The 26,280-nt window shown below is 40.0% G+C and overlaps 1 protein-coding gene across 1 annotated transcript in view; it reads right to left on the bottom strand.

The window, feature by feature from the left end:
- Window positions 1–26,280, bottom strand: part of cno (adherens junction formation factor afadin) — a 696,676-nt gene that overhangs the window by 53,230 nt on the left and 617,166 nt on the right. The window contains 2 exon segments of the mRNA XM_067122056.1: window positions 895–1,098; window positions 16,068–16,260. Of these exon segments, the coding sequence (XP_066978157.1) occupies window positions 895–1,098; window positions 16,068–16,260 (397 nt within the window).

The raw sequence follows: 26,280 nt of genomic DNA on the forward strand, positions 1-26,280 counted from the left end.
AGAAGGGGGTGCCTGACAGAGAGAAGCAAATGGTTCTCACTGTGCCACGGGGGCTCACTCAGTTACCGATGGGGGCAGCACTGGCTGCTGGATGAGGCTGCGATGGATATGCCTGCGAGGGTGGGGGGGTAGGAGGGGGTGAGTGGACCAACAGAAGAGAAGGAGAAGATTGGGCTATTGTTGGAGCAATACTCATCTGCTGCTGCAAGGTAGTAGGGCGACGCTTAAACTTTACATCTCCAGAAGGACCTACAGGTGGTCGAGATGGTAGTAAAGGGTAGGAAGTCCGTGATACCAACATGTGCACTGTTGGTCCAAAAGATGAAGCACTACTAGGTAATGGAATATCAATAGTACTAGGGTCTAGATCAGTTTTACCATCTCTTTGAAAAGATACATCAACCAAGCTTCGCCATGGTTTAGCATCATCGTGTGTGTGACAACTGAGATTTATCCCATTATCTGCCACTGCCAAGCTAGGAGGGCCAGAACCTCTCCTCACAGCTGCACACCCTGCACCATGACCCATCCCTTGTTGCCTTCTCCTCCATGATGAAGATGTGGAAGAGGAGGAGGAGGAGGAAGGGGTAGATGTGTTACAAGAAGTAGAGCTAGTCTCTGAGGGGGGAGTAAATGTATACTTTGGCAAGTCAGGATTACTGCGAGTACATTCTAAAGAACGATGCTCAATGCCCACCTCTACCCGTTCAGAAGGTATGACAGAAATAAGTGGAGGAGGGTATAAAGGAGGAGTATTAGTAATAGTGTTTCTGTTATTAATATTATTATTATCACTAGTTAAGGTAGGTAAAGAGGCCCTCAATGGTGATAGCTTCGACTGAGAATATGCTGGCTTGTTAGTAGAGGCCGAGGCCAAATGGTTGACATCTGTACCTTCAGCAGCTGCTGCCAAATTGGGGCTGGATCTAGCCAGCAGAGAGTTGTGGGAAGTGGTTGGGGGGAGGGGATGTTGTCGAGGAGGCTGATTCCAATCCACTAGGCGTTCGTTGTAGCCACCCATGTTAGGCGTCGACTGGCTGTTAGTCATGGCTGCACGGGTAGCTTCCTCAGCTCGAGGACGCATCTTCCGCAGGGATGCTAGAATAGTTAGTAGCTAGCTTAGCAAAAATTACTACACTATATATGTTAGTTACAGTGCAATTCATTCTGTGGCAAAGCAGCAAGTACTGTACCATGCTTTACATACCTAAGTAATATGTATAGTAATGTCAGAAGAGTAATTGTAAAATTCAGCTTCTAGAGGAAACTAGCAAAAAGTTCATTTGTTTCAAAACTTATGCAAAAAAGTCCATTTGTTTCCAAACTTATGCAAAATTTAGCAATTTGAAAATGTGGTAACACAAAACTAGCATTTTTTCTTAAAATATTTCTACACTTACCCCAGCAGCAAATATTGCTGAAATAATGTCCCCCAAAACATTCAAAATTAGGTTTTTATGAATTTCTAGAGTGTAGCAAAATCAATTATGGTAAACTATCCTTCTGAAGCTGTATAAATTATGCAAAGCATGTCAAAAATAAGATATATGGTAAACTGACTGAAACTCTTTTCAATACCATACGAGAAATTACTATTTACAGTACTGTACTGTTATTCAGTATATGCTGAAGACTTCAAAACATTCTAGGTTAACCCTTTGAGATTCTGATGACAGTTATAGACACCGTCCATTTTTCAACCTCTGAGATTCTGAAGACAAGTCATCATCAAAAGATATTTTTCTAATGAACTTGCCAAAAAATGTAAAAAAAGCATCATAAAATGTGAATATGGGAAGTATGGAGGCTTGTTGTTGTCATGGAGACTGATCTATACTGTATTATGATTTATAGCAAATCTTTAAAAAAAGTAACATAAACCACCAATCTGCTCACAACTCGAGCATATCTTACAGTTTTTCAGAGTGGATCATATACTAATGAATTTCATATTAATGGAAAGGTAATTTATCATTCAATTACACAGAGTAAACTGAAATTGGATATCTTTTCTCCAATTTATCGTGAACTTTTAATATAAAAGCAACAAAAATGTTTTCATTATGGCTAACTTTTACACTTGATATCTGTTTAGTTTTTATTTTTTGGCATTCTAAACATATCATAATAAAGATCAACTCTTAACCCTTCCAATGAAATCAAATCATTAACATGGCCTGAATTATCAAGTTACACCGAGCAATCAAAGAAAATTATTGCTAAACATTTCTGCTCAGTCAGTGAAGGGTGAGTGTTCTGGCACAGACAGATTTTGACCTCCCTTCCCCAATCCTCAAAGGGTTAACATAATATGAACTTGACAATCTATGGAACTGTTTAAATAATTCTACATAAAAACTGATATTTCTAATATAAAAATAAACCCATGTGAATTGTCTAAGTTTTTGCTATAAGAAAAATGTCAATCTTTCTTTGCTGTTACCATTTACATGCTACTCACTCTATTCTTTCTGCAACATTCTTCAGTGACACTGGTCTCTGAAGAATAAACACTTATTTCTACAGATTGGAAAGTAAAAGCAAAAGCAACTTCTTTGTATACTACAGTACAGTACAGTACTTGTAAACTCTCCAGGCAATAAAATAAATTTGATACTTTTCCTGAACATTTAGGAGTCACATCATAATGAAACCTGATGAGAACTGGCTTAGAAACACTTGATAATAACTTTCTACCCTTTAAGATACATATTAGAATAAAGTGGTTACCTACACATTTAGGCAGTCCCCGGTTAACAATGGGGGTTCTGTTCCCAGCCGACCGCCGATAAACAAAAATTGTTGTTACCCGGAACATCACAATAATTATGGTAATAAATGGCTTTTATGATGCTGTAAGCACCGATAAACGGCTTACTGATGCCGATAAACCACTTACCGGCGTCGAAAATCGCTTACAGACGTTGATAAACCACCTACCAATGCTGATAAACTACCTACTGACGCTGATAAACTGTCCACCGACACCGATAAACCACTTACCGGCGCAGAAAATCTGGTTAACGACGTCGTTACCAAGCGTCGTAAAACTGAAACACCATTAACCGATGCCGTCGATAAGCGGGGACTGCCTAGTTTCAACAAAATAATAAATCTTATTTTCTATAAACACAAACGATTCAAAGCACACGTTCACCGACTATGTCATCTGCATGCATTTACAGGCACCCTTGCACATCCTTTAAAAAGACCACAGCACCTTTTTTCTTCATTGCTTTGTAAAATACGTAATGCATCTTAAATCATTTATGAAAAAACTACAGTACTGACACAAATTGAGTTTCTAGATGCATGCATAATATATCTGTCATTTCTTAGTTCTAAAAGACTAGCAATAAATCTTACCCTAAAGTTTATCATGTTGCTTTTCAGGAGAGAACACCTAATTTAAACTCATCATAACTGTTTTTCCATATTGAATACACCTTACAACAAACACATACTAAATATGGACATATATAAACACTGTACAACCATGCAAGAAGAAATATCCTTTACAAAGTAAAAATATCCACGCTAACATGATTAACAGCTATTTAGTACTTGTTGAAATGAAAAGTGCTGAATGGCTGCTTAGACTTGAGCATGAGCATGTCTGACAAGTCCTGGACAAACCCTTATGCTTTTTCTTGAAAGTTCCCATCTGTTCTGGCATACTGTCCTTTTTCTTGACCCTGTTTCCCTAAAGATTATGGGTAAAAGTAATCTACAAACCAAATTTCAACTCCACTGTTCTTCAACTTAAAACTACTGTGGAATGCTAATTAATGCAAATAAACTAGTTACTGCTAATTGCACATAAAACTTAATGTGTCAGTAAAGTGCTTGGTTCATATAAATTTATGGGAAAATACCAAATTAAAAAGAAATTTGTGTTTTTCCTAACATACGAACTTACACTTTCATATATAGAGTATTCCTGCGCTTACCTACCTTCAGCTGTGCTCGACTCATCTCTGAAAACAATATACTAATGCTACCTGGGTCACGTGGGTTGACCCGACCCAGCCTTCTTTCTCCATTGTGTGAGTCAGCTCATATGCAGCTCCGCTCAACCTCCTATGAGTGCGAGATCAGGACTACATGGGGTGGTACGAGAAGGGTAACTTTGCAAGAGCCCGACACCGTCTCTTCCAAACACATGTGTGTTCGTCAATTGTCATCCATTAGAGTGGACAAGACAAAACAAGGGCATCTCGTTTTCTTTCTCTGACAGAACGCAATTTCAACCATACAATATTTCTGTCTGTTTCTCCCTAACCATTGTTGTCTTGATTTATGTACAATCGCCACTACTTGCACTGCCATGCAAGCATTCTAATCATGTACTCATAATGTTCCACCGAATCTTCTGTATCAAACTATATGTGTGTTTCTGTTTGTGAAGATGCCAAATGTCTCTCCATTTCACATATATTAGCTACTGCATTGTATTCATTAATCTGCCTCGAATCTCATGCAACTGGCCAAGTGTAGAATTTCCTGGCCTTTCCATTGATGTGTTTTAACACCGTACGTTTATTATGTCTCAATGTCGCTATCTGTTTGTCTGCCGACAAACACAGATGTTTGAATCTTTTCCTTTGTTTTGTTTCGTCTGTGTGTAGACGCTACTTTACCGCTCGCACACGTCAATAACATCTTCGAAGATTCTGTACATTTATCTCAGTAATTAACAACCAATAAACCAGTAAACATCCAGCCAGTATGTCACTCAATCTCCAGTCCTTACACTGGTGACCCAGGAGTGACCCGAAGGACCCGGCCAACCCAAGATGACGACCCACGCGCCAACAGACCCTTCGCCGCCTCGCTGCTTCCCGCTGTTCCTGAGTTCTCAGTAGATGTCCGACCCAGGTCGGCGACCCTCCGAGATGACCCACCCCACCACCGGAGCCCTGGACGCCTCCTCTAGGAAACCTGAAGCCGCCCCCGCACTCGTACCGGACGAGCTGACCAACGAAGGGCCAGCTAACGTCATCCTTCAGCCTGCTGCCGGCCCCCCTCGAGCTGGCTACCAAGGATCAGCCGCCGTCATCCTTCAGCCCTCGAGCCAGCTATGGAAGGATCAGCCTCCTTCAGCCGTCCTCCTCCAGCTGGCTACTGAAGGATCATCTGATGTCACCCTTCAACCCGCTCCCGTCCTCCTCGAGCTCTTGCTCGGCTGGCGCCGCCCTTCAGCCTCCTACCCACCCCTAGCCCAAGCCCTTCGAGCCAACTACAATTGTCGGCAAGACAATTTCCGCGTTGATGCCTCGCTTTGGGGGGGGAGCATTTGTAAGAGCCTGTTGCCCCGACATCGTCTCTTCCAAACACACGTGTGTGGTCTCCTGCTGCCAGACGCTCCCATGCACAGCACTACCCCAGCTTACTTTGCGTAGCCACGGCACTCTTCAACGCCCCAGCAGATACGTCGATTAATCAGACGTTACCCACGTCTTGGGGGAGAGTATTGTAAGAGCCCAACGCCATCTCTTCCAAACGCGTGTGTGTTCATGTGTTTGTCAATCGTCATCCATTAGAGTGGACAAGACAGAACAAGGGCATCTCGTTTTCTTTCTCTGACGGAACGCGATTTCAACCATACAATATTTCCGTCTGTTTCTCCCTAACCATTGTTGCCTTGATTTATGTACAATCACCACTACTTGCATTGCCATCCAAGCATTCTGAACCTTTTCCTTTGTTTTGTTTCATCTGTGTGTAGACGCTACTTTACCGCTCGCACACGTCAATAACATCTTCGAAGATTCTGTACATTTATCTCAGTAAGGAACCACTAATAAACCAGTAAACACCCAGCCAGTATGTCACTCAATCCACAGTCCTTACACTGGTGAGCATCTACACACAGACAGGTGAAACAGAGGTAAAAGATTCAGACATCTTTGTTTGTCGGCAGACAAACAGATAGCGACATTGAGACATAATAAACGTACAGTGTTAAAACATACATCAATGGAAAGGCCAGGAAATTCTACACATGGCCAATTGCATGAGATTCGAGACAGATTAATGCATACAATGCAGTAGCATAATATATGTGAAATGGAGAGACGTTTGGCGTCTTCACAAACAGAAACACACATACAGTTTGATACATAAGATTTGGTGGAACATTATGAGTACATTATTAGAATGCTTGCATGGCAATGCTAGTAGTGGTGATTGTACATAAATCAAGACAACAATGGTTAGGGAGAAACAGACGGAAATATTGTATGGTTGAAATCGCGTTCCGTCAGAGAAAGAAAACGAGATGCCCTTGTTTTGTCTTGTCCACTCTGATGGATGACAATTGACGAACACATGAACACACACGTGTTTGGAAGAGACGGCGTCGGGCTCTTACAATACTCTCCCCCAAGACGTGGGTAACGTCTGATTAATCGACATATCTGCTGGGGCGTTGAAGAGTGCTGCGGCCACGCGAAATGAGCGGGGGTAGCGCTGTGCGTGGGAGCGTCTGGCAGCAGGAGACCACACACTTGTGTTTGGAAGAGACGGCGTCAGGGCGACAGGCTCTTATAACTTTACCTATATGACAGTGTAGGTTCATATGTTAGGAAAAATAAAAATTTCTTTTTAACTTGGTATTTGTTCCAAAATGTATACAAACCTACGCTTTTCCTATATGGAGCCTTACCTGAAGGTGGGAGGACGATTTCTTGGGTAAATGTGTAGGAACATTACCCCTAATACCACCAACGACTGTAAGGGTGTACACTTTTTTCTTTGTAATGTAGCTGACGATGCCTTCTCCTCCCGACGGAGCTCCTGTAGAGCTCTGCGTCATTAAATGACTTGTTGTGCAGTTTCTAACCAAGTCTGACAACTCCCATAACGTTGAACGGGAGAGGGCGGACCTATAGCCCTTAATTGCTGACACAGAAAGATGCTCTTTCTGATGCAGGAAAAGAAGGAACTCTGCCACATCCTTCACAACTACTCTGAGGGGATGGAGGCCCCTCTCATTGCACCAACAAAGGAAGACCTTCCATCTTCCCTGGTACAGGCTGAGGGAAGAGGGTCTGAGGGCCTGGCAACGATTGCAGCAGCTTCTCCTGAAAAGCCTTTCTTTCTAAGACGTTGCTGGATAGCCTCCATCCGTGAAGCTGGAGGGAGGTCACTGCCCAATGCAACCAGCCGTTGTGCTCTTGTTTCAGCAGGGTGGGGTTGGAGGGCAACTGTCTTGGGATGTCTACCAGCAGGTGGAGAAGGTCTGCATACCACTCTGCTTGTGGCCACTTTGGAGCCGAGTGTCATTCTCAGGCCCTGGGACACGAACACCTATTAATGACTTTCCGAAGTTGGCTGAACGGGGGGAAGGCATATACTGTACGTCTAGGTTGTCCCACAGGTACTGGAAGGTGTCTTGCAGGACGGCCCTTTCGTTGGGTACCAGAGAACAATACAGGGCAACATGCAATTCCTTGCTGTTGTGAACAGATCCAATGTGGGGCCCACCCACAACTTGAATTACCTGTCAGTTATGCCCTGCTCTGATGACGATTCTGTTCCCACTATCTGATCTGCCTTGCTTAGTTAGTCCGCCACAATGTTCTTTTTTTGGGAATGTACCTGGCTGTCAGTATTAGTCCTTTGGTCTCTGACTATTCGTGCATTTCCATGGCTCAGCAGTTTAGGTCGTAGGATATCGTACCTCCTTGCTTGTTTATGTGTGCGACCAGTGAGGTGTTGTCACCCATGATGACCATGGTCTTCCCTTGGAGGAGGTCTTGAAAGTGTTGGAGTGCCAACCAGACTGCTAACATCTCCAGGACGTTGATGTGATACTGATGTTGCTGCTCGTCCCATGCCCCAGAAATGCACGTGCCATTCAGATGGGCGCCCCAGCCCCTTTGGGATGCATCAGAGTGTACCAGCATCTCCAGGGATGGCAAACTTAACTGCACTCCCTGCAGATGGTTTTCTGGGTTTCTCCACCACTGCAGGTCCTGCACATTCCTCGTTGTCACACTTATCAGGCCCATGTCGGACTGTGCGTGCTTCACCTTCATTCTCCATTGCAAGGAATGGGTATGGGTCCTGCCCCTGGGTACCAACTTCTCTAAGGACACTGGATGACCGATCAGGGCTTGCCACTTCTTTGATTGGTGAGGGTTGGAGAGGAACAGGCCAATTATTTCTAAGAGTTTGGCTACCCTCTCTTGTCAAGCGTAGGCCTTTGCTCTCACTGAGTCTATTACTATGCCAAAGTATCTGATCCTCTGTATTGGAAGTAGGTCTGACTTTGTGGGGTTGATCAGAATTCCTCGTTACCTGCACAACTGTAGAACCACGTCCCTGTCTCTCGTGGCTTGTTCTGCCAATGGTGCTAGAATGAGCCAGTTGTCTAAGTGCCTCCATAGTTAGATGCCCCTCCTGTGGGACCATTTCAACACCAGCTGAAACACCTGGGTGAATACTTGGGGGGCTGTCGCAAGGCCAAAGCAGAGGGCCTTGAATTGGTAAGTGATTTTCCTGGAGACAAAGCATAGGAACTTCCTGGAGGGGTGTATTGGGATGTGGAGATATGCGTCTTGAAGGTCCAATGAGACCATACAGTCTGCCTCCCTGATTGCTGCCAAGATCAACTGGGCTGTCTCCATTTTGAACTGAGACGAAAGAAGCTGTTCAATGTTGACAGATCTATGATGGGTCTCCAACTACTCAAGAAAGCTTTCTCCACCAGGAAGAGGCGGCTGTAGAATCCCAGTATTTTGTCCTCCACTACTTCCACTGCCCCTTCTGTAGCATGTTTCCTATCTCCCAATAGGACTCTCTCCTTGGGCAAATCGCTCTGGTAAGAGGGGAACTCGAGTGGTATTGATGTCAACAAAGGTTTCTGCTAGAAGAGAAGGACGTATCCCTTTCTGAGGGTTTGGACTGTCTACTCCTCTGCTCTGAACTGCTGCCACTCTGGCCACTTGTTCCCCAGACAGCCCCCCACCTCGGTCTGATGTGTGGGTGGAAACGTCCAAAACTCATCTAGTGCCCCTTCTCTTTACCATCTGTTTTGCTTCCTAGGATGGAGGGGCAGGGAGGTCTGGAAGGACTGTCTTCCTTCATCTCGTGGTTTTCCCAGAGTGGCTGGGGAGGCCCTGTTGTCAAAATTGTGGGGACTGTCTCGAGGGCCATGTGGGTCTACTCTAGGCCACTGTGCCGAACGACCGCCCTCTAGAAGCTGACTTGAGCAAGCCTGTCAAGAGGGAGTCCTTTGCATCTTCTCTCTTGTCGGTTACTGCCTGGCTCAGCAACTCTGGAGAAAAGTACACGGATGCATCCATGAGGGGGCTATTCCTTAGGCCAAGTCCACTATCGGCTGAGATGTGCCTCTGAACCAATGACAAGAGGGCTTCTCTCCTTTTGAGTATGATATTAGCCCAAGTGTGGGCCACATGTTTGGCCACAAAAGACAGAGCCTTCCCTGCTGGAGCCATTTACTCCTTCATAGCATGCCATTTTTTGGTGGTATGATCTCTTTCATATCCATCATCCACACCCCTTGGCACCTGGCGAGCTATGAGATGGTCCTCAATGTCCTTTCCAACATCACTCCCTGGTTCATCATTTCCTCACTGGTCAATTTTGAGCAGATTTATCGAAGACTGTCCAACAATACATTGCCGGATAGGCAGCAGACTGTCGCATTCACACTCCTGGGACGGGAGCTGGCCTCTTCCACGACATATTATTTGGCTTGGCAGGGGAGATTAGGGGGCAGCAATTTTTGGGACCTGGCAGAGGCTAGGGAGCCTTCCTCCCGTGCTACTAGGCTGTCCAACTCCTTGATAATGCTCCCTATCAACAGATACCAAGGAAGTCGGATGGTCTGTTTGTCCTCTGGGTTGCTTTCCAATATATGCTCCATGTAGGAGGAGTTGGGATAGTCTTCAGGTGCCCTCTTCTCTGGTTCTGGGAGGTCTAATTTTCTAAGGATCTTGAGGATGAAGTCTGAGAAACTACCCTCCTCATCTGGCAGATCCTGGAGGGAGAACTCCATCCCTTCCTCTGAGTCTGTGGGGCCTACCCAATTTGACAATCTCGGTAACTCCTGGTCTCTGTTCCGTTCTGCTGGGCGGTAGCCCGGTCCCCGACGTTGCAGGAGGCTTAGTCAGACATGGCACTGTACCTGCTGTCCCATCCCAGTGACTGGCATCCAGGACCATAATGGGCAGCACAGGACACTGGTCTGCTGTGGTTGCCTGCGGGGTAGTGCCATTCCCATGACGTGTCTCCTGAACCCAAAGGGGGACTTTTTCCCGACTTCCCATCAGCCCGCCATCTCAGTGCTTTGTGTTGGGAGGGGTGACGTTCTGCTCTGTCCTGCTCATGCCTTGAGAAGGTAAGCCTCCATGACACAGTTCTGGAGTGCGATCAGGAAATCCTCCTTGACAGGGTACTGAAGAGAATGGTTCTTCTGACGCCGTTGGCAACCCCATTCCAATGTGATCGAGGAACAGGAGCCACTCCTCCTAGAGTGGCTCCTTGACGGTGGTGGGCTACCCTGCTGGAAGATGGTCCCGGACAGTGTCTCTTTCTCTGCTCCAGAGAGAGAGTCTGGAGGAAAAATCTGACTCCGTAGAGGGGAATCTCTGTCTTCCCCGACCGTGAGAATGGCACTTCCATTCTTCTATTCTCTGATCCCCGATCGGTTGGGAAGGACTATAGGGGGATTCTGGTCTCTGTTCTGTCCTGAACTCACACTCAGTTCTCTCGATTCCATCTTGCCGCTATCCTGAAACTCTTTCTTAAGGACCTGCCAAAGAGCTTGCCATGCCAGGTCTGATTTCGTCTTAGTGGAAGGAAGAGAGGAAAAATATCCTTACTGGGCGTGACGGGTAACAGAGATGGAGTTTGTAGAGACAACAACGTTGTGGGAGAGCGAAGAAATGGGGAAGGTTATCTGGAGATAGGGGTGGTCTTCTTCCTCTGCTTCCTTTCGTATTCCCCACTGGGGAAAAAAGTTAAGTATACCTTAGTTTACTCAGACCACTGAGCTGATTAACAGCTCTCCTAGAGCTGGCCCAAAGGATTAGATTTATTTTATGTGGCTAAGAACCAACTGGTTACCTAGCAACGGTACCTACAGCTTATTGTGGAATCCGAACCACATTATGACGAGAAATGAATTTCTATCACCAGAAATAAATTCCTCTAATTCTTCACTGCCCAGTTGGAGAGTGGGAGACGGCCATGATATGCACTTCCGCACAGGGCCTCACAGGGGCATTCCTGACCCCTGCATGATATGCACAAGGAATGGGGATCAACACCTATAGGTGACATGAATTTCTTGCAAGACTTGTCCTTGCTCATGCATCGTCACACTGCAGGTTTCCCATTTTTTCCATCACCGTGGGAAGAATGGGAAAGCTCATTAACACATAAGTGTGGGGACAAAAGACACAAACACATGGGTCCTGAACAAGCACTTTCCCTGAACCCGAAAAAATCTCACAGAACGACACAAAAATCTTTTTAATTATGTTATGAAAAACTTGGGATGGGTTTCCCTTTCTCTTCTGTCACTATGGGATGCAAGAGAAAGCTCATAACACTCGGGTGTGGGGAACAAAGACACGAGCAGGTGTGATCACATGGTTACTGAACACCACTCCCAGACCCGGATAAATCCCACAGAATGACACAAAAATCTTTTAATTACGCTATTAAAACTTGGGATGGAATTTCTCTCACAAAGAAAAAACAAACAAAAGACCCAAGCCTAAAAAACAGCAACAGTGATAATCACTACAGAACTGAAGATACCAACACTAAAAAAAGTGAAATGGGTCAGGCAAACGTTGGGAACTGGGAGTACATACTCCCAATCACACAGAATAGAGGGAAACTAATATGCACACAAAATGAGAGAGATGAATCGGAACATGTGCAAACGCATGTGAGGCTGTAAATACAATGAGGAAAGAAGGCCGGGTCGGGTCAACCCACATGACCCAGGTAGCATTAGGATTTTGTTTTCAGAGATGAGTCAAGAACAGCCAAAGGTAGGTAAGCACAGGAATACTCCATATATAAAAGTGTAGGTTCATATATGTGTCAGAGCAAACTTCTATGCAAAAAACTGTGTTGTATACATTTTATCTATGCAATTTTCCTTCCATACTACCAAACTTATTGAGCCTTTATTCTCTCTGTGTAGTGTTGGTCTTGTCCCTCAGCACATCCATGGGCAGTTAAATTTACTGTTTACCATCTCTTTTGTACTTTCATTAACATACTTGGGTTCAAGGACCCAAATGAAAATGTTTTACACATTTTGTGTACTCCCGAGGGCATGAGGGTTCCTAAAGGAATACCTCCAAGGAGTGAGAGTTCCAGCTCAGATAAGTCTGTGACTGGTATGAACAAGTGATCAATTTATAATTTCAGAAGGAGCCTACAAAAATCAACAAGGCAATCTCTAGTGAAAAACTTGACAATCTCAGGAATCCCTAGCCTGATAAAACATGGCTATGCTATTTTCTTTTTTTACTGTTTGACACAAACACATTCGGGAAATGAAAGACAGATGACGTAAAAGCAGTGATTTTGCAGTCTGCATAAGGCTGAGTGAGACTGATGATGAAAAGTTTACTGAAAATGTTCTCTGGACTTGTTCACCCCAACAACTTTAGAATTGAACCCAAACAGAGAAATATAGTTGTCTGTTCATTTACATTTTAGATCTTAGCAAAGTTTCATCAAGAATGCAAGATTAATTTAAAAGAAAATAATGATAGGGATTATCAAAAACAAGTAATCTAAAGTTTACGGGGTGTTGGTTGCCTTACATATGAGAACTGGCTTGCAGCAAGCAGTACAGTGACAGGGACTGATTTAAACATTATGCCTTGCTTCACTATTCCATTATGTTCATGATCCCCACCTAGCTTAAAAATGTCCCAAGCAATGTTTCCACCACTTTTATATCAAGCTTCAATGCCTCCATGTTCTTCCCTGTCTAGGGGGCAATTGGATTGGCATGGCTAAAGAACAAAAATCATTCTTGCCATGCTTGCTTCAGACTTGAGAAGACCATCTATACACAGTGAAAAGGGATGAAGGGCCAGTAATGAGAGAAGCATAAAAAATTTTCTGACAAAACAGAAAGTATTGATCACCAGCAGATGAAATTTAGAATACTGTACAGGATTCAGAAAACTACTCTCTCTCACCAAAGAATCAGAGTACTTGAACGGTGAGATGAGGAACTTCCCTGACTGGGTAGACCTCACTTACTGCTTAACATCAGCTTTGCTCATTCTCATGATTTATAAAGCACTCCCTTTCTCTGTGCAAAAATGAGCACAGAAATTAATCTTGAATGTAAAGTATTACATGATAAGAAGGTAAATTTTAACTCAAAGGTCTTATATTTTAGTATGTATGGAATTTCTAATACTTTTCTCTTGATCTTACATGCATTCAGGAAACTAAAGTAGAGAAAACAATCATAAAAAACAACCCTGAAATACCTTTACAATATCTAGGTTGTACAGTACTACTGTATATAATAACGTACACACAGTTCAGCACTAAACATTATCAAAAGCGAGTAAGCATTTTTTATCTGATAATTCAGATTGCTCTTTACTTAACCGATATTTAAAACATTGGTTTTCTTACTAAACAGCCAAATACAATAATATGCTACGTGGTTTTTCTTGATTCCCATGAAACCAGTTTTAATTTGATTGATATTTTGTTTATTATTAAAAAATTTGCAAAATTCGGGCTTTTCCAATACACTGGAGAGCATAAAATGGAATTATACTTCCCAAGAAAATTTTAACTTGAATACTCAACTCCAGACGTACACTAGTAAATGTATGAATAAGCAATTAGTACTTTCAACTAGTCTAATTTTTGTAAAAACTTGGGTCTAATGATGTACAATAATCTAGGCGATTTGTTAATTTTTTTATCCCATTGAGATCTAGGCCAACAGTGTACCTACTAGTGCCCTCTGTACACAGTACTAAAGGTTATTTGCAGCAACCATTAGCTGTCAGCTGCATTGCTTTTGCCATCTTTTATCTTTTTCTCTTTGTTCCCTGTGGCTTCTCACTGAAGAGCATAAAATGGAATTATACTTCCAAAGAAAATTTTAACTTGAATATTCAACTCCAGATGTACACTAGCAAATTTAGGAATAAAGCAATTATTACTTTTAACTAGTCTATTTTTGTAAAAACTTGGGTATAATGATGTACAATAATCCAGGCAATTTGTTCATTTTTTTTATCCCATTAGGATCTAGACCAACAGTGAACTAGTACCCTCTGTACACAGTACTAAAGGTTATTTGCAACAACCATTAGCTGTCAGCTGCATTGCTTTTGCCATCTTTAATCTCTTTCTTTTTGTTCTCTGTGCCTTCTTCTCACTTGGCTGTCAAGTTTATTCAGATTTTTCTTTTTTTAGTATTTGCAATCTGGTAATGTATTTACAACAATAACCAGGCAGTCATATGAGTAATATATAATGACTTATTTTCTGTACAGTATTGGGCTTATTTGGGAAATTTTAACTTTATATTAAGCCTGACAGTAATTTTTATTCTCTCTTAACAATAAAGGATGTCATTATCGACAGACAAAATGCACGTTCACAAATACGGTTTAAGGAATATAATACAGTAAAACAATACACTTAGCTAAGCCTTTTAAAAATGATCTAGGACATGGCTGTGTGAATATTCCTATAAAAATTATATATGTTGTGCATAAGGAAAGCCTGAAATGTACTCCGGTAATCTGTTCCCTCACAAACACTGACCTAAATTTACTGAATTTCTAAAGACTTGTGTTGAAATTGGTCCAGCGTACAATGATGAAGGTAAATCATAAGATTTTGCACAAATGTACATAAATCTGAAACCAAAGCCATCAAACTAAATGACCTGCCTTTAACTAGTGTTCTCAAGCTGAGTTCCTTACTATTAATGTATTACAGTACAGTACAACTATTGAAATCTTGGAATGACTCTAGTATCAGAACTGGACCATATACTGTATACCTCTGTTCAATCTTATCATCATCTGATGTTTACACATCATCTTACAACATTGCTGTACCCTTAAAAATATATGGCATACAGCTGTGCATGAACACTCCTAAAACTGTTACTGTACTCTTACAAAGGCAAAAACTAATCAAGTTTTTCCTATACATATTCGGGCACGCCTCTTGTGTTTCTCTTTTTCTTTACCTTCCACCTCAATCCTGGATCTTTTGGGAATGATATCTCCTGACTAAAATAGCTTGATGATGACTGACTACTGTATTATACAATCATCATGAACATCATAATAAAAACAACCACCTTTTATATTGCCATATATCATAAAATTATAAGAAATGCAGAAACATTTCTTTTTGGGGTTCCATAAAAACTGTAAACAGCACTTTTACAAGTTATAAAAAAATATTCTACTGGTGCTGTTGAATACAGTGCATAAAATCTACGGATGTGCATAAATATTTTAATTATGCCACTCAAATTCTACATATGGTCAAGGCAAAGTACACCACATACTGGTAAGTAGTACCATTCTAGTCATAATCAAAGATCAAGTTTATAAATAAAAAGTTGGTGAGATCACATGTCACATTAGCCTATAAAAAGAATGTCATGTACCAAAAGTTCAGCAACAGCAAAAACTTTTGTGAACCATCCCCAGGTGCCATGAAACTGATTTCAAATCTTGTTTCATGCATTCAACTGATTCAGTAATTGCACAGTGTTACCAAAGTATGTGAGAATATGAAAATATGATTCTTGAAGCCAAACATTAAATGTGTCAAGGATTGCCAAATTCCAAAATGAGTATAATGAAGTCTATGCATAACGAGCATGGCAATAAAGAAATGGATCTCCCTTAATAACTGAAAAAGATGCTTCTACTCTGGTACATTCACTTCTGCAACTTAATTAAAAGCCAGTTTGCCAGGATGACCCATCATGTGGAATTCATAAATTTTTTAACCTGTAAAAAACTTTTGAATTACTGTATGACACTTATCTTTATCCTTACCTCTGTTAGCTTGGGGTGATGGTTGTGAAAGAATAGTGGCAAGACCATGATATATAGCTCCCTGTCTTGCTACTTCAAGCGTCACTACTGGACCTGTTTCCATCATGTATTCTGCTGCTCGCTCCTGAGTGATTCCAATCAAAGATTTACCATCTACAGTTAACAGCTGATCCCCTGCCTGCAATCGACCATCCTGGAAAGAAAATTAAGTCAATAATCAGCAATGAGTATATGAACTGTACATGAGTTTAAGGTAATCCATTACAAAATGACGCTTGTTGGAAAATTAGATTAATTTTTTTAAGAAAAGGAGCAAACCAAATTTTCTCATCAATATATAAATTTCTTTATCAAGAAATTTTGCAACCCTCCATATGAGTGAAAACTAAACATTTATGGTAATTCTCAAGTTTGCTCTGATGAAGCACGTTGATGTTCATACCATGATCAACAGATGTTTGACATATAACAATATATTATCCCCCAACTCAATTACAGCTGTCTAAATTACCAGATTGAATATAATTTTAAAAATCTTCTAAGAACAGTTTCAGTAAGTTAAAAGTCAAACTATAAGAAACAGTGCAGCAATGCCTTTGGCAGAACAAGTTAAAAAGTATCCATCTGTGGACCTAGTATACCTATAAGTTAACCATGGGAAAGTTAACAACCCCAAGGGAAAGAGTAGAGCTATCATATACAGCCTCCGATGATAAATAAGTTATTGGTTTGGATTCTTTCTGATACCTGTCATCCTTAAATCACTTGCAAAAAATTTGTTGTTGTTGTGTTGGTAATTTTAGTTCTTAAATAACTTATGAGAAAAGTTTTTTTACTCCAGATGAGCAAAAAATTAGCTGATATCCGCCTGTTCCCAGGATGGTTCAAATAATAACTGCAACATTGCAGCCAAGTTCCAAATTTCCAGTTCTCCTTAAACAAGTTTATTTTCAGTTGCTTATAATAGTACCTAGAACCTACATAATTTCTTTCTACCAGCCTGTATGTTTACAGAAAACAATTAAGTACAGTTAAATCAACTTCAGCTCAAACAAAATTAAAGTTACATAAATAAAAATTTGATAAAATTTAGTAGCCCAAACTTCTCTGAAACGATTTTACTGCTACCTTCATTGACTATAATGTTCACAGAAACAAAGGGCTTCTGAAATTCTGCCACTCATGTATCTCCTCTACTTTTCTTTTCCACAACTCTCCATTATCAGTTAGAGCACCCCCTCTGCAGCATAAACTAAAATTGATATGGACAAAAACAAAAGTAATTCAGAACAGGTATTTATTTAAGTTTCTCTCTGAGTATTTAATATTTTGTGTGGCCTCCATCTTCCTGTACCACAGCCTGCATTCTTGAAGGGTATGATTTCAGCAAATCGCAAAAAAGCAGAGACTCAAACTCCATTTCCCTGAGCACTTCGGTCACCTCTCTTCGCAGGTCGTTAAGGCTTGGTATACCATCATAGTTCACTGTGCACGCTTCAACACGATCCTTTAAGATACTACCATTGTTTTCACACACAGTAAGGTCAGGGGAGCTACCTGGAAATTCACTTGACGAGAAGAAATCGATACCACTGTTTCGAAGCAGCTCCTGTGACTGAAGAGCCTTGAAAAGTGGTGCCTTATCATGCAAAAATGTGACTTCTTCAACAGATAACACATTTTCAGGATCTTTGAGGAAAGGAAATACTCCACCAGTAAGCACAGTTTCTCTGAAGTATTCACCATTCCATGACTATCCTTTTTCTTTGATGATCCACATTAACCGTCTGGCTTTGCAACAGAGAAAAATTCCCAAACATTCAGGAAATTTCACAACTTGGCGATGGCACACGTCATTGCTGATACCATCCAACTTTGCAGCCCAAATGATGTCATTTTTATGATTTGGCTTCCTGACTGTGTAAATGAAGAATTCATCTGATGCGGCAACATGGAGAAAGTCAGCTTCATCCCAGTCTTTAAGATATGAACCACAAAACCATGCACAGTCTTCTCTCTCTTGCTGAGTGATGTTGGGCTTGCTGATAACATGAAATAGCTTGATACCAGATTTCTTCAACTCATGATATACAGCACTATAACTTCTCTTCTTTCCCCCTTTTTGTTTCTAGTTCAAGCGCCAATTTACGTAAAGACTTTCTTGGTCTACCCACTGCCTCAGCTATGATGTCTTTTGACTCCTGAAAAAGGACTTCAGGCCTTCCATGATCCTCACTCTTTTTGCGATGACAGTCATATGGATTTTTGTTCCAGTTTCTTTTAACAAAGGATTCATCTCTTTTAATGTATTTAGCTATCCAGGAATGTGAAATGAAGGATGTGCCAGCATTCCTGGCCTCTCTGAAGGTTATAGCCCGGATTTGGTCAATCCATCTGATTTCCTCTGAGTCGTCAGCCACGGCTGTAAGTAACTCCGTCACTCAGTCTGAAAATACAAGAAATGTAAAATGAAAAATAGCTTAATAGAAACTTAAAATAATGTACTTGGAGATAGGCTATAGCAGAAAACTTCATAACTTTCCATTTGTTCTGTGGAGGGGGCTCTAATTTCAAAAACACCCAGTGTGTGTATATATATATATATATATATATATATATATATATATATATATATATATATATATATATATATATCTATATATATCTATATATATCTATATCTATATATATCTATGTATATTTATAGATATATATATATATATATATATATATATATATATATATATATATATATATATATATATAATATATATATATATATATCTATATATATATATATATATAAAAATACATATCTATCTATCTATGTATATATAATATATAATCTATATCTATATATACATATATATATATATCTATCTATATATCCATCATATATATATATATAAATATCTATATATATCTATATTATATCTATATCTATATATATATATATATATATATACATATATATATATATATATATATATATATATATATATAATATATATATATATATATATATATATATATATATATATATATATATATATATATATATATATATATATATATATATATATGCCTTCAAGGCATGTCTGAAGGATTATGCAAGCCATTCATCTCCTTTCATATATATATATATATATATATATATATATATATATATATATATATATATATATATATATATATATATATATATATATATATATATATGTATATGTACATGTACAGGCAGTCCCCGGTTATTGGCGGGGGTTCTGTTCTGATGGTGTGATATCCAAAAATCGTCGATAACCGGTGCGTTTTCGTCGATTTTTGGGGGTTATCGGCACCAAAAATCGCTGATGTTCGTTTATCGGCACCTCTGTTAGGTATTAGGTATATATCGGCACCAATACCCAATTATCAACCGCGATAAGCGGAAATCGGTGATTTTCGGTGCTGAAAATTTCCAATTTTGCTCACTAGACAAGCCCCATAAAACTGGACTGCTGATAACCGGGGACTGCCTGTATAGATATACATATATACTGTATATATTTATACATATGTATATATATATATATATATATATATATATATATATAATATATATATATATATATATATATATATATATATATATATATATATATATATATATATATATATATATATATATATATATATATATATATATATATATATATATATATATATATATATATATATATATATATATATATATATATATATTACATATAACGGAATCGAGTCTATAATGGAATAAACTAAACATCTTAATATTTGCACGAGGGCATGCAAAAAATCTCTGATAAAGACAGAGCGAGCAAAACAGAAAAGGGGCGATAACGAAACTAAGTGATCCCAGATGGCGAGTTTAACCGTTTGTCATCTTTGAATCAGTGTTTACCTCATACATCACTGGGCAAAAGATGAGCTAATTTAGATCTTGACCTCGCCTGGTGACCTCTTGCACACCATAACATTAACTCAATAACAACTGTTGAGTGAATTATATAGATAATTAAACATGAAACATTAATGGAAAAGGGAAGCCCATCCGGACAAAACTTGGGAAAATGATACCAGATTTTGGCATCAAATGAACACCCATATATACAAAGACTCTGGAAGGAGAGTCAGTTAGAAAAAGGCATCAAGGCAGGGAGTGTGTCAGATGTGTGCACAGGTGAGTGTGAAATCTCGAAGTGACTTGTGAACTTATATAAAATTTCTGAATGCCCACAGTCAAAGTGAAATTCTAAGTCCAAGAATTTTACAATGTGCCTTTTAAGATGAAGACTTGGTCACTACTAACCATTGAAAGGTGGAAAAGTTATACAGTTTAAAGACTAAAATAAATGTATTTAAGGGGAAACATAATTTTCATTTAACCAAAATATATAAAAGGAAAACTTTTGAAAATCTGGAAGACAGCCGACATCTCAGCATGATAAATGAAGCTCCAACATAGTTACTTATTGAGCAACTTGTTCCTGCTGAAGTGAAGGCATGCAGTACAACAGACAGTATATGAGAAGTGAATACCTCCCCATTATATACATATATATATATATATATATATATATATATATATATATATATATATATATATATATATTATATATATATATATATATATATATATAAATATATATATATATATCTATATATATATATATATATATATATATATATATATATATATATATATATATATATATATATATATATATATATATATATGTATGATATATAGATATATATATAATATATATATATATATATATATATATATATATATATATATATATATATATCTATAAATATATATATATATATATATATATATATATATATATATATATATATATATGTATATATGTATGTATGTGTGTATGTATGTATGTATGTATGTATGTACTGTATATATATATACATCAAATATAAGGGAGCCCATAGAAATGCCAAAATGTGGGAAATAAAGTCTATATTTCAGAGACCGAACTGTCTCTCTCCTCAGGCAAACAGTGAATGAGAAAAAGTCACAGAAAAGCGGTATTTATACCAGAAGATCCATAGGTCTGCCGTTAAGTCACTTCAGCTGACAATTTCTCATTAATCTTCTTGATCGCTGGTTGGAGGAAGATTTTATCTGTAATATCTGAATTCCAAGCACCTCTTGAACGAATCATGGTGTTTCTTTGTTTAATCAAAGCTGATTCCACCATCTGGCTTTTGAACCGACAATTGCTGCTATAAATTATACGAGACATATTCCAGTTAATTCTGTGGTTAAAAATAGCCGAGCTCTGTTGTCCGTACCTAACTGAACGTTTATGCTGTATTAATCTTTTGGGGGAGTGATTTGCCTGGGTCACAGTCAAGGCAAGGGATTTCGTAAACTCCTGGGTCTCTGGGATTTGGCTAAGGTATTTGGGTAGGTAAAAGCAGAAGGGTTAGAGTTTCCAAGTGTCTGTGCCAACGTCTTAATCCTGTCCAGGTGTGGGATTTTTATTTTATTATTGGGCGTCTCTCTGGTCTTGTTATTGGGGGGACGGTAGAAAACAGTGTTTGCTGTGTGGATCGATTTCTCAATTAAATAGTCAGGGTACTTTACAGATGACAGCTACTTTTGGATTAGTTCAATTTCAGGGGACGCTGTTACACATTTGAATGAAGTCTGTATTCGACTCTTCCCGTTTCCAGTTTGCCACTGCGCTATATTTAAATCCACTGCAACCAGGGAAAATCCTTCCCTTGTAATTCAACTGAATGGGATCAAACTCCCCCTCTATAGCTAACTGTATGCCTATGTGTAAATAAACACTAGAATTATATCACCCAGTGTCTCACTGGCAACCTTCTACTCCATAACCCCCTTCTGTTTACAAGTAGGTAGCCAAGTATTAATAATAATAATAATAATAATAATAATAATAATAATAATAATAATAATAATAATAATAATAAATAATAATAATCTTTATTTCGGCTCAGGGCCATATACATGGAATATACAAACGCGATAAACACAATCTAGATACATAGGGTAACATGATACCAATAATTATCGACAGTATCCATAGTTGCTGAAGAAGTAGACAAAAAAAAATAGAATTCATAATAACGGTAATGACAGTAATTATATGGAGAATAATAGAAAAAACTGAAATGATAACAATAAAAAAATACAGATTGAAGACGATTAATTTCCATCTGGGGACCTTAGGTGGTTACAGAAGTCAGGTCCAGAAGGCTAAGTACGAATATTGAAAATTGCAAAACTCTACAATGATATTAATCACAGTAATAATAAAAAGTAAAAATACCAAAAATAACAAGAAACGGAGAAATATAATAATAATAATAATAATAATAATAATAATAATAATAATAATAATAATAATAATAATAATAATAATAATAATGAGACTCTGGATATGACACTTCATAATTGCAAAAACAGAGGACAAGTCATTCAAGGAGCAGACGCCTCACTATTCCATCTTTCCCACAATTTAGATTTTCATCTTCTCTCACAGCTTAGGATGCTGTGTATGAGCGAATTGCTGCTGTATCTCAGTCGGCCGATCAGACTGGACATTGTTCGCCTCACAATGATTTTCAAATTATCCAGGTGGTTTTCTATGAACATCTGCGTGGCTGAGCGATAGCGAGGAGTGCTTGTGAGGCTTCTCAGAATGTCATTGTGAACAACAGTGATACGTCTCATGATCTCTCGGGTATAGTTCGTCCAAAGGGAACACCCGTATATACTGTAGCAGTACGAGCGGAAGAGCAGCAGTTTCGTTTCTCGGTGACAGAAGGCAAACCTCCTTGCAATCATGTTGCCAGTTGCACATAGTTTATGACGCCTCTGTTCTATGTCTGCCATATCTTTTAGGTCGTCCGTGATGTGTCCCAAATACAGAAATTCATGCACGAATTCCAGACGATGATTTCCGAGGAAAATTACTGGTTCTGCAATATGCTTAAGCGATCTCGGGAGCAGCGACATACACTGGGTCTTGGTTTCGTTGTACAGAATATCAAATTCCTCTGCATACTGGCGGCAGGTGTCGATGAGTCGCTGGAGACCTTGCACTGATGGAGAAATCAGAACCATATCATCAGCGTAACAGAGGTTGTTTATTGTTGTTTCGCTGACAGTGCATCCGATTGGGAGTGAGTTCAGTTTGACATTAAGGGCATCTGTGTACGTGTTAAACAGGCATGGAGAGAGAATGTCCCCTTGCCGGAGCCCGTTTAGGGAGCCGAAGGTGTACGACAGTACGCTACCCCATTTGACACAGAACTGCTGTGTGGAGAACCAACAACAGAAAATGCCAATTAGATATAGAGGTGTGCCTCGTTTGTGCAACTTCAGGAAGAGCTTCAGGTAGTTTACTCTGTCAAATGCTTTTCTCACATCTACAAAACATAGGAAAACAGGAGAGGCTGATGATAGGTAATAGTTCAGCAATTCTTTCAGGATGTAGATGCAGGTGTTGGTTGAGTGGTTTGCTTTAAAGCCGAACTGGTTGTTAGTAGTGTGTAGAAAGGGGAGAAGTCTCACTAGAAGAACAGACTCAGGTATCTTCAACGCAATTGTAGTGATTGCAATCGGGCGATAATTGCCAGGGTCAGCTGCATCCTTTAGCTTGTGTTTTATTAATGGTATTAAGTGAACTAAGAGTAGGGAGTCTGGGAGAAACTGGTGAATTATGCATGCATTGAACAGAGCAGCTAGCAAAATGTAAATTATCGGATGGCAGAATTTGAAAGCTTCAGCAGGCAGACTATTAGGTAGGTTGTTTGAGGCATCGCTGATGTTATCTGGCGTAATACGTTCGGCGAAATGAAACTGAATATTATCAGTAAGGAAGATATTTACATCCCTGAGGGAGTCTTGATCGTTTATGCAATTCAGGATAGTGCTGAAGTGATCGCCCCACATTCTTGCGATAGCCTTGTCACCAACCGCTTCTACTCTCTGTGATAGTTCCTCGTTGGACGAGTCGGTAGAGTTCTCGCCTAGCACTCCATTGGGCCCGAGTTCGAATCTCCAGCCGGCCAGTGAAGAATTAGAGGAATTTATTTCTGGTGATAGAAATTCATTTCTCGGTATAATGTGGTTCGGATTCCACAATAATCTGTAGGTCCCGTTGCTAGGTTAACAATTGGTCCTTAGCCACGTAAAGTAAGTCTAATCCTTCTGGCCAGCCCTAGGAGAGCTGTTAATCAGCTCAGTGGTCTGGTTAAACTAGGGTATACTTAAACTTTTTACTCTCTGTGATAGCTTTTAGTTTTGGGATTTAGGGATTGAATGTCCCTCCAAAGAAGGGGGTAATCGCCAGATTCTAATTTTATAGACATTGCATCAGCTCTTAATTGCTTTTCATTCAGTCTGCAATGCTTAAGGGCAAGTTTGAACTGCACTCTCGCCTGCCTCATTAGCAGTGCAGTGTCCTTCCCTTGGCCTACCATTTTGCCTCCACAATAGAAACATTTCTCGTGAATGTGTATAAAGATCTTTAACCAAGTCATTCCATCCAGGTGCATTGCAAGAATTGCCTTGACGAGATCTAAAGGTATCCCTGCCGGAGGCAAGCATAGCAGAAATTATATTCAAATAGAATTCTTTCAGATCTCTCCTGTGATGATCGTTTCTACATTTTGGGTTAGTGCACAGTAAGGCGTCTGCCGGTTGAGCTACTGACTGCAGCCTGGTTTCCGTGGTTTCCCTGAAGGATCTGGTTTCCTGTTGGTTTTTAAAATCCCAGTTAACAGCACGTGGGTGATCAGTTAGGGGGTTCACGGTAGGGAGGGATGGGGTACTGAATGACACCTGTAAGGAGATGTATCATAGCCCATTGCAAGATTGTAGCGAATGTTGCAGGTCACAACAGAACCATGAAGTTGAGGGGACGTGATGCAGTGGTCCAGCCAGGAGGTTGTAACTGTGTCCATTCTGTTCTGTACATAGGTATAGGAGGAGGGAGGGAGGGAGGAGCATTACATCACTAACTTGGAGAGCATGATTTTGACAGAAGCGATTAAGTTCATTATAGAAATGTTTTGTGGGGTGAGAATTAAGGTCCCCAATTATACAAATATGATCAGCAGTAGAATCGTGAATAATGCTGCATAACTCACCTAGGATCACGCAGTACTGATAAAATTATCGTTCTTTTCCCAGGGCATATAAACATTAATTATTAGGATCTTAGAGTTCCCTACTGTCACTTGAAGCCCCAGCAATATATCACTCCTATAGGTCAACACATTCACCATATTGTCTAGCAATTTGTGCCACAGGACAGAAAGGTTCCCTTTCAGGCAACCAGCTATGATGTGATCTGTAACTTGCATCGATGAGGTCGAGAAAGCTCTGAAGTCTTCATGCACTGAATCGTGGATGGCAAGGTCATGAGGCCAGAGGAGCATTTCTTGCAATGCAAGGATGCCTTTGAAGTTTTTGCAAAACATGTTTAAGGGAGGAATGTTCTCCTTGAGGCCAAAAATATTCCAAGAGATTACATCTAGTGTATCCATGGCAGCTCACGAAAATGGGAAATGAACGAGTTGATCACTTGGGTGGATGGGGGTTGGCCAGCGGGGGTGGGCATTCACTCGGCTTGGGAGGCACTTGTGGTAGAAGGCAAGTCTGCCTGAACCCCTACTTGGGGTGTCAGTAAGTTCCCAGGAGGAGGTTGGTCACGGATTAGATTGTAACTTGAGACTTTCATGTTAGGACCGAAATTCTTGCCTTTAAGAACACCGAGGTGGTGAAATAGGCAGGTAATTCTGTAGGCCACTTTATGTTTAATTTTGCATGGGAGTTCGTGAGAGATAAGAGGGTCGGAGCCCGTGAGAAACTTGAATCTCTCTGCTATGGAGTCTAGCTTCACCGATGACCGTAAATTGTGAATCACAACGTGACATCTCTCAGGTTTCGGGCGAGGTGATTCGTGAATGCTGGGCTTCAGTTCAGCAGACACTCGAGATGTTCTTTTCTTTTTTCTATTTGTTTGTGTCTGCCAGCCCCCAGTTCCCTCATGATCAATCACATCTTCATCCATGATGGGGGGTTAGGGGGGAGAGATAGGGTCAGAAGACTCACGAGGGCTGGTGATCGTCGCTGAAGATCTATCTTCCACTGGAGGCACTGGGAAGGGAGGGGAGGTTGGGGGTTGGTCCT

Source organism: Macrobrachium rosenbergii, chromosome 2 (assembly GCF_040412425.1).
Source record: "Macrobrachium rosenbergii isolate ZJJX-2024 chromosome 2, ASM4041242v1, whole genome shotgun sequence".
In the NCBI taxonomy this organism is placed as follows: Eukaryota; Metazoa; Arthropoda; class Malacostraca; order Decapoda; family Palaemonidae; genus Macrobrachium; species Macrobrachium rosenbergii.